Raw genomic sequence first — 14,371 nt, forward strand, 5'->3', positions numbered from 1 at the left:
ATCTGAGGTTTCCCTCCGGAGCCAAGGCTGCGGGGAGAGGGAAGGAGCACCACACAACAACGACGCTTCCAAGGAAGAGCACGACGCCTGCGGACGTCGCCGTCGCCGGATCCAGCAAGGCCGAAGAAAGGATTTCTCCCGGTGACGCCCTACCAACAAATCCCCGTACCGGCCGGCTGCAAACCACCACCCACCAACCACCGCAGAGCACCAAGGGAGCACCTCCCGACCACTCCCGCCCCTGTTGCTGAAGCTGGCGCCAAGCTGGCCGCGGGATCCCTCGATCCGCCACGCCCATGCACGCACCGCCCCTGGCCGAAGCCGCCACCACCAGATCCTAGCCGCCGCCCGACAACTCTAGCCCTCCACCGTAGATGCGTGGAGTCCCCATCACCACACCAGATCTGGAATGAGCCTGGGACGAGCCCAAGGTCGCCAAGTCCAGCAACCACCGCCCGGGTCGCAGAGGAGCCACCACGAAGCACTGGACCACCTCGCTATCGCAGGGGACGGCCTCGCCGACGGACAAAGCACGCCACCTGCAAGCACGCGCCGTAGCCGACCAGGCGCCGCCGCACGTAGCCACGCCAAGCCGCCCAACCGCCGCACCCTAGCCACGGCAAGTCGCCTCAGCACCCGCCGGAGCAGCACCCAAGGTCAGCCGGCGAGCCAAGGCCAGCCATCGCGGCGAGCAGCTCCGCCGCACGCAACCACCGAGAGGGCCACACACGCGCGCGAACGAGATCCCGTCGCCGTCGGCCGCCCACGGGCTTTGCTCGGAGACGTGTGCCGGCGGCGGCGAGGCGAGGAGGAGGGGGGGCGGCGGCGGCTGCGGGTAGGGTTTCTGCTCGAGCCGCCCTGGGAGCGACCTGTGGGGGATGAGCAACGGTTGCATTTGAATACGGAATCAATAACGCCCGAACGTCAGATTTTTAGACGCCCAGCCCGAACGCTGTTTCTACCGTACGATTTTCTGACACGAATCACGGAACAAGCCACCAGCCACGTCACTTTTTTTCTCGTTCGGAAAGAACACGCGTCGTCGTGAATGCCCTGGCTTCTCTTATCCTTTCCCCCTTTTCCCCAACGAGTCTCTCAGTCTATCCACTCCCTCCTCCACTCTGCCGCTCACTTTTCTCCCCTCCATCTCGAGCTCGTGCGGGGCTGCCCCGGTGGCGTATTCAGAGACCACGGCGGAGGAGCTCGTGCAGGTCGTCGCGCCGGCGACGTACTCGGAAGCCGCGGCGGACTGGCGGAGGAGCTGCTCCTGGAGCTCGAGCGTAGCGCTCCCAAGCGCTCGTGCTCGGGCGGCTCCGGCGAGGGCCGTGCTGGAGGTCATGGCGGCTGGGGCGGCTAGGGTCGCGGAGCCGAGGAAGCCGGAGGCGACATCGTCGGGCTGGCATGGGGCGACCACGCCGCCACGTTCCTCATGCTGGAGACGATGGCAACCACACCGCCGTGTTCCTCATGCTGCTGGTCGCCAATGCAACGGTACTTGCAACTCCGTCCCTACATCACACACCTACTGACTGAATTTTCTGCAGATGTTCAGTTTTGTTGTTGTCCTATTGAACTAGCTTTGTTTAAGTTGCCATCATGTAGTTGATGGAGGAGAGACCATTGCAAACTACATGATGCTTGATGCAGAAATTTTAGTTTAAGTTGCCATTGCAAATTTTATTTTATGTTGTCATGGCAAATTTATTGTAAATAGCATGGCAAATTTAATTTAAATACGATGGCAAATTTTATATTTCTAGAACATAGAAAATTTTACTATGTAGCATCTTTATACTTGTGAAGCCATGCCAATTTTTAATTTATTTCGATGGCAGAAGTACTACATTTTCTATAACACATGGCAACTTTTGTAAAATTGGTGGTCTGATCACATAGCAAATTTGAGAGGGAATTATGTTGTGTAGATTTTTCCATGGCAAATTTGCCATTCTTTTGTAGGGAATAAACATATTTACTTGTTTTTTTGTTATTTGTTGTCATTTTCTCAAAAGTTGCCATGTCTCATGATTTTCCATCTCTCAAAATTTGCCATGGCAAAATTCTTTAAATTAAGATGTTCAAAAACATGGTAAGCTTGCCATGGCAAGTTAAGATGTTAAAAACATGGCAAACTTGCCATGAGTAATTTCTCAAAATTTGACATGTCTCAACATTTTTCCATCTCTCAAAAATTGCCATGGCAATTTTCTTTAATTATGATGTTCAGAAACATGGCAAACTTGCCATGGCAAGTTAAGATGTTAAAAACATGGCAAACTTGCCATGACAAATTTCTCAAAACTTGCCATGTCTCAACATTTTTCCATCTATCAAAATTTGCCATGGCAATTTTCTTTAATTAAGATGTTCAAAAAATGGCAAACTTGCCATGGCAAGTTAAGATGTTAAAAAACATGGCAAACTTGCCATGTCACAACATTTTCCATCTCTCAAAAAATTTCCATGGCAATTTTCTTTAATTAATATGTTCAAAAACATGGAAACTTGCCATGGCGACTTAAGATGTTAAAAAACATTTTTCACCGCATTGTTGCCATGATGGCAAGTTTCGTATTGTAAACCTCTTCTTTTGTTTTCCATCTTGTATCTCTATGTGTGTAAACTTCACGGCAACTTTTTCATAGTGTAAACTTCGTAGTGATGGCATTTTTTGTAGTGTAAAGAAGCAGATTGCCATCCCCCTCCTGTTTCATATACTCATGGCATTGTACCTTTAACAGGGTTGGCAATTTTCTCAAATCCCACACAACATCTACATCAATCCCTTTTGATACATTAGCTTCCTGTCATGAAAAGTTTCAAAAAACAGATAAGGAAGTGTCGTCAGTAGCAACAATTAGATGGTAAGAACAATAGGGGAAGGCAAGAATTCACAATTCATCAAACTACCACACATTTTTTTCTTGTTCTTGCCATCCAAACAGATCTGAGCATGGCAAGATCAGCACAAATCTCATGGCAGATCTGAGGATGGCAGGATCAGCACAAAACTCATGGCAAGAGCTGAAAAAACAAAATTCATGGCAAGAACAGGTTCTTTTTTCATGCTGCTAAGTTGCCATGCGTGGTACTTTCAGTGTAGGGTTCACAGCTTCTGTAAGGTCCCTCAGATCTTGCCTTGGCAACAATGGCTAGATTAGAGAGGGGGGAAATAGGAGGAGGGGGAGGAGGTGGTGTGGGGCACGCAAAAATTCACCTGATTTCACTTCAAGTAGCTCAGTTTCTGTAGGGTTCCTCCGATCTTGCCATGGCAAATTCCATGAATAAGGGTATGGAGGGGAAGGGGAACTATGGTGGGGACCGGGGGTGGAGGTGGGAGACGCAGGGCGTTTTTGGATCGGGGGTCGAGGGGAGAAGCCGTGTGGACCAAGAGGGGGGTTTCGCCACGTGGTAGTTCGGGGGTTAAGGAATCATGTCCGAACAATTTTGTTCGGCTCGAGGGAGTCCCACTCCGAACAGGGTCGTTCGGACCGGCGCCCTGTGGTACCGAACGTGCGCGCGTTATCGGGTCCTGTTGTAGACGTTTCTTCTTTTTGCACAGCAGAAAAATTCCTGTTTGTAGTAGAGGTCCAAGCATTCTTAGGAAAAGATTGAAATCGTTCTCTTTCCACACTATTCTAGATGACTGTAAAACCATTATTACTTAATCAATGAATTGATTTTCCCCTGCAATTTTTTTTATCAAACTTGAAATTTCGGGCTGTTCGTTTGCCCCTCTTCCCAACGGCTGAAGGTCAGCGAGATAACATTATATACCGAAATAAAAAGAAGAAACTAATGAAAACTCTAATTTACAGCCGGCCGTCGCACTGTCACTGGAACGTCAGCATCACCAAGAAAGCCAGGAAAGCTGCAGCGCCAACGCCTGAGCAGCAGAGGTCAACGATGCCCTCCCGCCTCTCCCTCCGTTCCTTCCTTTCCCGCTTCCCCTTGGCGAACTCCTCGTAGAGCTGCCTCGATGCTTCCTCCGCTCCACGGCGTTGCCTCGCGCTCGCCATGGCCGCGATCACCGCGGCCAGCCCGTCCTGCCCGCTCACGCCGCCACCCTCGGCGTCCGCCGCGCACAGGCTTATTTCCCTGATATGCCCGTGCCGTTCGTCGCACATAACCGCCGCTTCCAACGCGATGCCGCCGCCGAGCACCACAGTGAACCGCGCCACGGAGTCCCCGGTCACCCACCTCCGTTCGATGGACACGGGACGCCGGCTGGAGACGTTCACGGCGGTGCCGGTTGCCGGGTCGATCAGTATCCAGCTCAGCCTCAGATCGCCTGGCGTTACCGGCGACGGCGACGTGAAGCCCTCCTGGACGAGCGCGTCGACGCGGAACGGTGACCCCAGGAACCACGCCGACGAGGCGTCCGTCTCGACGACGCGCGACATGATGCAAACGTCGTTGTGGTGCAGGTCAACGGCCGAGACGAGCCGCGCCGGGAGGGAGCTCGACACCGCGGGTGACGCGGCCGGGAACGGGAACGCGTCAGCGTAGAGCGCCCGGTAGCCGCCGTCGCCGCCGCAGCTGACGACTTGGCGTAGCGACGGCCACATCTGGAGGCAGAGCGCGCGCCACGCGTCGGGGTCGTTGGCGAGCTCCCGGAATCCCGCGCTCGCGCACCCAGCTGCCGCCAGGGACGCACCGTCGAGACAGCGGAGCACGATGCCCAGGACGTCCGCGGGGAGGTCGTCCATGACGGTCTCAATGCCGCCGTCGTGGTCGCACGCCGGCGAACAACCCCCCGTGGTCTCCTCAACGCGAGTTCCCGCCATGCCGCGGGGTTGATCGATCGCAGAGGTTGGCACGCAACACCACACGCACGCGGAACCGCGGTGCAACTTTTGGTTGTCGCGCCGCGATCGACCGGCGAAACTCAAAAACTTGTGTAGGTTGTGATGTGAGGCTCCAGCAAGCTACTGACGCTTCTTAAGATAAGATCCCGTGCAGGATGCTGCTTTTGGGGGTTTGATTGGGTTTGAAGCTAATAATAACTTGGTTATATATATTTGTCTGGAGGGTGAGTGATCACGGTCTGAAAGCGAGGCGACCGCCGAGTCGGCTCGTTCGTTTCTGGAGAACGGAGACGCCACGGTGACGCTCCGGGGCGTCTCCCAAACGCAAAGCTGACTTGGAAGGTTCATGTGGCGACGATTTCGCCTCCCGCTTCAATGCGTTCGTGTGTGCACCTACATTTCACTGACATGCGGGGCCAGGCCGTGCAGAACGCACGCATGGATGCTTTGACCGGCGCGGCAGCGAATGGGATTACATTAGTTGGAGGGTAGCTTTCTTATACGTACTGATTTGTTCTCGTGCTCGCAATTTTTTTTTTTTTTTGCGGGGGCGTCCTCGCAAATTTCAATCGTATTATTTCACGTTCTCGTGTTCAGAGAAACGACGGTTGCATTTGCAGGAGTGGTACGTTAAACTACGTTTATGGTGATGGCCAACAACACATGGTCCCATTTTTCTCCCACACTAATGCTCGTACCTAAACGCTCTGATTTCTTCAAACATGGGCGTGTCTCCCTGTGCTCAACACACGGTTTGTCGCTGGTATTTGACATGGGAGGCTATCTTTTTGAGAATGTTTGACATGTGCGGTTTTTTATTTTACACGTGTGTTATTTCAGATTTTGAGGGAGCTAACCGCAGGTGTCTTTGTACCTGCGGCTAATGCTCCATCCGATGACAAAGACAGAGCAACTCCAAAAATAGTTACCGTAACCCGAAAAACAAACTGCCGTTTACAAAAAGCATGGGAAAAAAGACCTCCAGCAACTTCTGTTATTTTTATGGGATCCCGTTTAAGGGAAGATAGCTTCCTGTAAAAATTGGCGGGCTTAAGTCTCATGATAGGAGCGCCGCGCTCAGCCCATTTAAGGATGTCACGGTGGGCAAACGCTTCCGCTTCGAAGCCTTCTGGCGCAAGGCAGAGGGATTCTTCAAGACCGTCGAGGCGGCCTGGCACTCGGTGCCTGGAACGGGCAACCCATTCGTGGCCCTAGACAACAAACTAAGGGCAACCGCCAAGGCTTTGCAAAGGTGGAGTGACCGCTGGATTGGCAATGTGAAGCTACAAACCTTGATCGCCCTCCAGGTCATTGCGAGGCTCGCTCAAGCCATGGACAACCGGGAGCTCTCGGTGAAGGAGCATGGTCTGCGCAAAGCCCTTAAGCAGAAGCTGTTAGGGCTCGCGTCGCTACATCGCATGATTGCCCGCCTTCGATCGCGGATGTTACAACTCAAGGAAGGCGAAGCAAACACGGCGTACTTCCACCAGCGGCGGCGTAATGCCATCCTGTCCTTGTAGGCTGATGGGCGCGTGCTCACGGCCCAGGAAGAGATCGATGAGGAAGTTAACAGCTACTACTCGAGGTTGTTTGGGCCGGCCCCGGAACGGCCGTATGCACTGAACATGGATGACCCGGGCTTGCCCACGCGCGGAACATCTTGAGGCCACCTTCTCTTACGAGGAGGTTGAGAACACTGTGAAGGGGATGCCACTGGACAAGGCGCCGGGGCCAGATGGATCCACGGGCAGATTCTATGCTTCGTGCTGGCACATAATAAAGGACGACCTCATGCAAGGACGACCTCATGCGGGCAATGGAACACTTCTTTCGAGGTGACATGTGCGGCTTGCCAGCAATCAACAAAGCCCTCGTCACGCTCCTGCCTAAAGTGGTTGGAGCGGCCAAACTCAAAGACTACCGGCATGTTAGCCTCATCCATGGTGCAATCAAGATATTCGAGAAGGTCCTAGCATCATCGCTTGCGGTAGAATTACCGTAGCTCGTGGGGAACCACCAGAGTGCTTTTGGTGGGAGATCTCTTCATGATAACTTCATGCTCGTACAGCGCACGTCATGCTGCTTGCATGCGCTGCGGAAACCCACGGCCCTAGTGAAACTTGACATCTCCAAGGCGTTCGACACCATCCAGTGGCCGTTACTTTTGGAGATCCTGGAACAAATTGGTTTTGGGGCATGGTGGAGAGCTTGGATCTGTGGTATCCTATCCACATCAACCACCAAGATTGCGGTCAATGGAGTGCCCGGGGAGACAATCTTCAATTTCTACGACCTTCGGCATGGGGATCCAATTTCTCCAATGTTATTCATCTTGTGCATGGAGCCGCTGCACAAGCTATTCCTCAAGGCAACGGCTGCCGGCATCCTCACACCCCTTGCGCGCTCGGGCCTCAAGCAGCGGGTTTCGATGTTTGCTCATGATGTCATCATCTTCCTCAAGCCGCTGAGGACGAATCTGGTCGCATGCGACTCCATCATGCTCATCTTTGGACAGGCATCCGGGCTTCAAGTCAACATGGCGAAGAGCGCCGCACTACCGATCCGTTGTTCCCAGGAGGAGTTCGCCCTAGTGTGTGACACACTTGGCTGCTCTAGCGCTACCTTTCCATGCAAGTACTTGGGTCTTCCACTATCCATCCGGAAGCACACTGTGGCGCAATTCCAAGGGCTCGTGGACCAACTCGCGACGCGGTTACCCCATTGGAGGGCGGTGACCCTCCCGAAGAGTAGCCAGGCCTTACTGGTACAATCTGTCCTCTTCGCAATTCCGATCCACTCGATGCTTGCCCTGGACCTCCCCCCGAAGACCATGATCACCATGATCAAGATATGTCGTGGCTTTCTATGGGCTGGCAAGGCAGACGCCGGCGGTGGCGCGTGCGCTGTGGCCTGAGAGAGGGTGTGCACACCCAAGTGGGCCGGTGGCCTTGGTATATTGGACATGAGGTGGATGAATGTGGCCCTCCAGACCAAGTGGCTTTGGCTGCAACGGGCTGATCAGAATAGGCCTTGGTCTGAGTTTTCCTTCTCCGTACAGATGGAATCGAGGCAATTATTTCAGGCGGCCACTCGAGCGGTCGTGAGTGATGGGCGAGGCACACTATTCTGGGAAGATAGATGGCTTAATGGATACCAGTTGTAGGAGCTCGCGCTGTGAGCCTATGAGCGCGCCCCGGCGTGAGTGCGGAGCCTTAGGATGGTATATGAGGCCATCACCGAGGGGAGATGGGCCAGTGATATCGGGCCATCGCTGAACACGGAGGAAGCCTCGGAGTACTTGCACATCTGGCCCACGGTCACGACAGTTCAACTGGACGTCCAACACGTGGACCGCATCGCCTGGTCCTGGGAGAAGGACGACGCCTTGTTGGTCGAGCCAGCCTATGCGGCTAAGTTTGCAACTCGGGAGGTGTCACCCACCGCGGCATTCACATGGCGCTCCCTGACCCCGCTTCTTCGCATGGCTTGCGATCATGAATCACTACCAGACGTCGGGCCGATTAGCATGGAGAGGACTACCGCACAAGGACTCTTGCCCTTTCTATGATCAGTAGAGGAGACGATTACCCACCTGCTCATTGAGTGTGTTTTGGCGAGGGAAGTGTGGGCCAAGGTTCACAGCCATGGGTGTTCCGCACGACGCTCCGTGTGTAGGAGAGCCCCTGCCTGATTGTTGTGCCCGGCAGGATACCCACGGGTGACAGGCGAGGACGATGCGGACCTTGTGCCTTCTCGTCATGTGGGAGCTATGGAAGCACCGGAATGCCATCGTCTTCGACGAAGCAACGGCCAGCCTCCAGCAGGTTCTGCACCGGATTGCGAGCGAGGGCAAGGTGTGGAGGCAGGCGGGACTGCTACGAGGAGAGCTGGATACGTTCTTCGTGGAGGCACTAGAGTGGGCTCGTCGTGAGTAGTCCGGTTAGGCCATAGGAGGTGGATGCTGGCGTAGCACCGTGTAATCTCTCATGTAACAAAACCGCAGAGGGTTCTTCCCCTTTTTCTTCTATAATATATGATACACACACTCATGCGTATTCGAGAAAAAAATTAGGAGAAGATTCTGAATGTCAATTGGTTTGTTCTTGCGCATTGCTCGTGCCATGGAAGTTCATTGCTTGTTCTTTACACAAAGAAGAAATGCAGCTGGTCAACAAGGTCACAGAAGTTTGAAAAAGATTTATGCCGTCGTTTGAGTTCTTGCATATGGTTGTCCAGCCGATTCTATTGACTGGATTGGAATGGCAAATAGTACTTTAATGATCTGTTTGAAAAACATTGTGAGGTCCATCATTGAGATATTCGAAGAAGAATATCTTCGAGCTCCAAATGATGAGGGCATTGTAGACTTTCTTAGATGGGTGAATCGAAAGGCTTTCCCTTCATGCTTGGAAGCATTGAATCCATGCATTGGATGTGGAACCCTTGTCCTACAACATTGTATGGACAATTCAAAGGATAAGGTAAAGATGTAACTATAATTCTTGAAGTTGGGGCAACACATGACCTCTCGATTTGGCATTCATATTTTGGTTTCACGGGATCTAACAACGATCTGAATGTTTTGCACAGATAGCATTTTTTTGCAAGGCTTTCTGTTCGAGAGGCGCCTCCAGTGAATTTAGAAATCGATGGGCGTCAATGACATGGGCTACTATCTTGCTGATGACATATATAATGCATGGTTAACTTTTATCAAGACAATACCAAACCCTCAAAGTAACAAGCATATTCACTTTGCTAGGACAAGAACCATGTAGAAAGGATGTCGAACGGTCAATTGGGGTTCTCCAAGCTCGTTTCGCCATTAATTATGGTCATGCACACTTCTGGGATCAAAAGGACTTGTGGCGCATCATGACTGTGTGCGTTATATTGAATAACATGATCATAGAGGACGAGAGGGGACAACTGCCTAACTATCGCTATGAGAATGAGGGGAACAAAGTTTATATACCAGCAGTTCAGCCACAAAGGGATGAACGACGATTGCATGATTTCTTGAGATACGTCAACTGATCGAAAACCACACCGGCTATGAACAGCTCCATGATGATGTAATTAAGCATTTGTGGTTCTTCAACGTCAATAAAATGTATAGATGTTCTATTCGAAATGATTTAGACCATCCAAGGTGTTTAAATTTGAATTCGGACCAATTTTCATATATTGTGGATTTGAAATTATTATCAAGTATGAATGTTCGATATAACATGGTTTGAATTTTGATGATGATATTACACGTATGTACGTGTGATTTGTACGGTTCTTTAAGGGAAAAATAGAAAAAAATAGATTTTACGGGGAAGAAGTTTACGAGAACCGAGAAAAGTAGGTCTCGGACAACTTCCCTTAAATTTTACGGTCATCCCGTAAAACTACTTTTACAGAAAGTTTTTTAGTGGAGCTATTGGAGTTGCTACAAGTACTAGTGCAGTAATTGCCAACAGTTTGATCGAGCGCATCATTGTTCTTCCCCACTCTTATGCTCCCGCACGCTGAAAATTTCCCTTTTTTCCCAACAAAGGGTAATACATTAATATTAATAGGATACTAATTATATTTGGCATCCGCAACGACACAATATAAAGACCAAGTCAAAATATCGACAATGCATATAGCCAAAAAGACTAAAAAATAAAATAAAATAAAGAGAGCCGACGGGGCCAACAACTAGCAGCACATAAGCAACAATACCATCCACCATCCTTGACAGCACTTGAACTACTAGAAATGGTTCTCCAAAGCAACTCACCGCAGGATGGAAACTGTCAAGGGACATTTATTCAATCCTAAAAACGGTACAATTGGGAGTATGTGGAATTTGTAGTCAAGGAGACGTCACGTCAGGAAGGGGTCTTGGACATAGATCACACAAACACACGATGTACCTAGGTTCAGGCCCCGATGTGGGTAAAACCGTAAAAGCCCTACTTTTTGCCTTACGCTTTTCCTGTATGTAACTAGAGAGTGCAGAGATTACAATGTTCAGGGGATGATCTCGATGAGATAGAGTATCTTGGTGAGATGAGATGGCGGATATTTGGGTGATAAGCGTCGATTCCTTTCTAGGTGGTCTAGACTACAATGGAGCGGGAGAAGGCCCCCCTCTATAATGCCCCCAGTGCCCCTTATGTAGCACAACATATTGAAGGCTCTAATGACGATGCCTAGGCATGCAGGCTCTGGAGTCTAGCCCTTACATCGGTTCACAAAGGGTATAGGGATCCTTCTTCCTTATTTGTAGAGTCCTTCCTTCTTTCATTATGTCATATGACGGTTGACGATACACTATATCGGGGTGGCCCATCGGCCGGGAAGCCCGCCACTAGGCTGGCCTCAGGGCCCAGAAGTCCTAGTTACAGACTAGGCCCTTCTGTCACCATAAGGCTCGGCTTCTAGATAAGGCATGATCTTGGCGTGCAAGCCAAGACCCTATCGAGGCTTGGTCAGTTCGAGAACCTGTAAACCCTAGCTCTCATCCCATTTATAAGGCGAGGCTCGGGGTAGATCGAGAGCATCTATTCGATAGCTCATACCTCGGTAGAAATAACCACATCCAATCTCTACCCCCGTCACATGAGGCATTTCCACCATTAATCAAAAGCAAAGCAAGAGTAGGGTATTATCTCAACCACGAGGCCCAAACTTGGTTAAAACCCCATGTGTGGTCCCCTCTAGTACTTCTAGTCATGTTATACACCATACTGAGGGCAATAATGTTTTTTGTACCGTTTCAGCACACCAGTAAAGGGTTGCGTTGGTCCAAGACTGACTCCAGATAGGATCTATAGTGAACTTTATCTTCAACTCTCACACGTTCATCACGAATTGGCCAGGACGGCTCCACATCAACCCGTTATCTTCCCTTGTTTGATCCCTCTTCTTCCGCATGCTCGAGTTCACCATCGGCCGCTCCGACGACCTTCAACTCTGCGTTCCATCGCTTCCTCGAGCAACAGGTGCGGCTTCCATGGAACCCACGCTAGCAGCAACCAGTGTGTCCTACAACCAAAAAACCATGATCCTCCACTAGCAACCCTTGCGATAGAGGCTGGGAGAAGAACAATGAGGTGGGGACGTTGTACAAACATCTCGCGAGAAACCACCGACCTGCCCATACGTCCCATCTGATTGCCTTGGTATGCACCAATTGCCCACTCATCGATGATCATAAGACAGAGGATTGCATTTGGGATGGCTATGTGCCGGATGACGGCGATGGCATGCAAGTGCACATGGTTTACTTATAGCCTTTTCTAAGTAAGAGTATCGATCCCACGAGGAGCACAAGAATTGGACTTTGTCCCTTATAGAGACTTATGAAAATGTGCCTCCAAGTTAGTTGTAGACGCAAAGAAAATGGAGGAGGAAGGTTGTAATGGTTTCGAGTAGATTGTGAACAAAAGTAAATAACGCAAAAGAATTAAAAGAGCACAACAGAGAGAATAAAGTGTTGAAACCGACATAGTTTAAAGTGTTCCCGGGGAGTTCGGAATCCCCACTGGTATGTGTCTAACGTGACATATGCTACCTAATACGTCTCCAACGTATCTATAGTTTTTATTGTTCCATGCTATTATATTATCCATCTTGGATGTTTTATATGCATTAATATGCTATTTTATATCTTTTTGGGATTAACCTATTAACCTAGTGCCCAGTGTCAGTTGTTGTTTTTTTTCCTTGTTTTTGTCTTTTACAGAAAATCAATATAAAACAGAACGAAACTTTTTGATGATTTTTCTTGGACCAGAAGACAACCACGAAGCTTCGGGAGGAGGCCCGAGGAGCCACAAGAGGGCCACAAGCCCTAGGGGCGCACCCCGGGAGGGTGCCTCCAAGGCTTGTGGGGCCCTCGTAGCTCCCCTAACCCTAATCTCATCTCTACAAATACCCAAATATTCCACGTACACCAGAGGTCACACTAAAAATACTTTTTTGCAGCCGCAAGCTTCTGTTCTCGTGAGATCCCATCTTGGGGCCTTTTCTGGCACTCGCCAGAGGGGGATTCGATCACGGAGGGCCTCTACACCATCCTTGTTGTCCTTCCGATGAAGCGTGAGCAGTTTACCATGGACCTAAGGGTCCATAGCTAGTAGCTAGATGTCTTCTTCTCTCTCTTTGATCTTCAATACAATGCTCTCCTCGATGTTCTTGGAGATCTATTTGATGTAATCTTCTTTTGCGCTGCGTTTGTTGAGATCCGATAAATTGTGGATTTTATGATTAGATTATCTATGAATATTATTTGAGTCTTCTCTGAACTCTTATGCATGATTAAGATAGCTTTGTATTTCTCTCTGATCTATTGATTTGGTTTGGCCATCTAGTTTGATCTATCTTACCATGGGAGAGTGCTTTGTGATGGGTTCAATCTTGCGGCGCCCTCACCCAGTGACAGTAGGGGTAGAGAGGCATGTATTGTATTGTCGCCATTAAGGATAAAAAGATGGGGTTTTTACCATATTGTTTGGATCTATCCCTCTACATCATGTCATCTTGCTTAAGGCGTTACTCCGTTCTTGTTAACTTAATACACGAGATGCATGCTGGATAGCGGTCGATGTGTGGAGTAATAGTAGTAGATGCAGAATCGTTTCGGTCTATTTGTCACGGACGTGATGCCTATATTCATGCTCATTGCCTTAGATATTGTCATAACTATGCGCTTTTCTATCAATTGTTCAACAGTAATTTGTTCACCCACCGTATGCTTTCTTCAAGAGACAGGCCTTGATGTCTACTACACAACTTTATTCTTGTAGACACGTGTTGGGCCTCCAAGCGCAGAGTTTTGTAGGATAGTAGAAATTTTCCCTCAAGTGGATGACCTAAGGTCTATCAATCCGTGGGAGGCGTAGGATGAAGATGGTCTCTCTCGAACAACCCTGCAACCAAATAATAAAAAGTCTCTTGTGTCCCCAACACACCAAATACAATGGTAATTTGTATAGGTGCACTAGTTCGGCGAAGAGATGGTGATACAAGTGTAATATGGATAGTAGATATTGATTTTTGTAATAAGAACAATAAAAAACAGCAAGGTAGCAATTGATAAAACGGAGCACAAACAGTATTGTAATGCTTGAAAATGAGGCCTAGGGTCCGTACTTTTGCTAGTGCAATCTCTCAACAATGCTAATATAATTGGATCATATAACCATCCCTCAACGTGCGATGAAGAATTACTCCAAAGTTCCTATCTAGCGGAGAACATAAGAATAAATTGTTTGTAGGGTACGAAACCACCTTAAAGCTATTCTTTCCGATCGATCTATCCAAGAGTTCGTACTAAAATAACACCAAAGCAAATTCAGATTCGTAATACTCAATCCAACACAAAGAACTTCAAGGAGTGCCCCAAGATTTCTATCGGAGAAACAAAGACAAGAACGTGCATCGACCCCTACGCGTAGATTACCCCAATGTCACCTCGGGAATCCGCGAGTTGAGTGCCAAAACATATATCAAGTGAATCAAAACAATACCCCATTGTCACCACAAGTATTCATTTGCAAGACATATATCAAGTGCTCTCAAAT

General features: G+C 49.5%; 1 protein-coding gene across 1 annotated transcript; it reads right to left on the minus strand.

The window, feature by feature from the left end:
- Positions 1-2,405: 2,405 nt before the first annotated feature.
- LOC120964575 (probable F-box protein At2g36090) lies at positions 2,406-9,547 on the minus strand. Its single transcript, XM_073500126.1, has 2 exons — positions 3,218-9,547; positions 2,406-2,804 (listed from the first exon to the last, which is right to left on the minus strand). Exon 1 carries the CDS (start codon positions 4,785-4,787, stop codon positions 3,834-3,836), a length of 954 nt encoding a protein of 317 aa, XP_073356227.1. The 5' UTR covers positions 4,788-9,547; the 3' UTR covers positions 2,406-2,804; positions 3,218-3,833.
- Between the last annotated feature and the right edge of the window lie 4,824 nt (positions 9,548-14,371).

Source organism: Aegilops tauschii, chromosome 5 (genome assembly GCF_002575655.3).
Source record: "Aegilops tauschii subsp. strangulata cultivar AL8/78 chromosome 5, Aet v6.0, whole genome shotgun sequence".
NCBI classification, from domain to species: Eukaryota; Viridiplantae; Streptophyta; class Magnoliopsida; order Poales; family Poaceae; genus Aegilops; species Aegilops tauschii.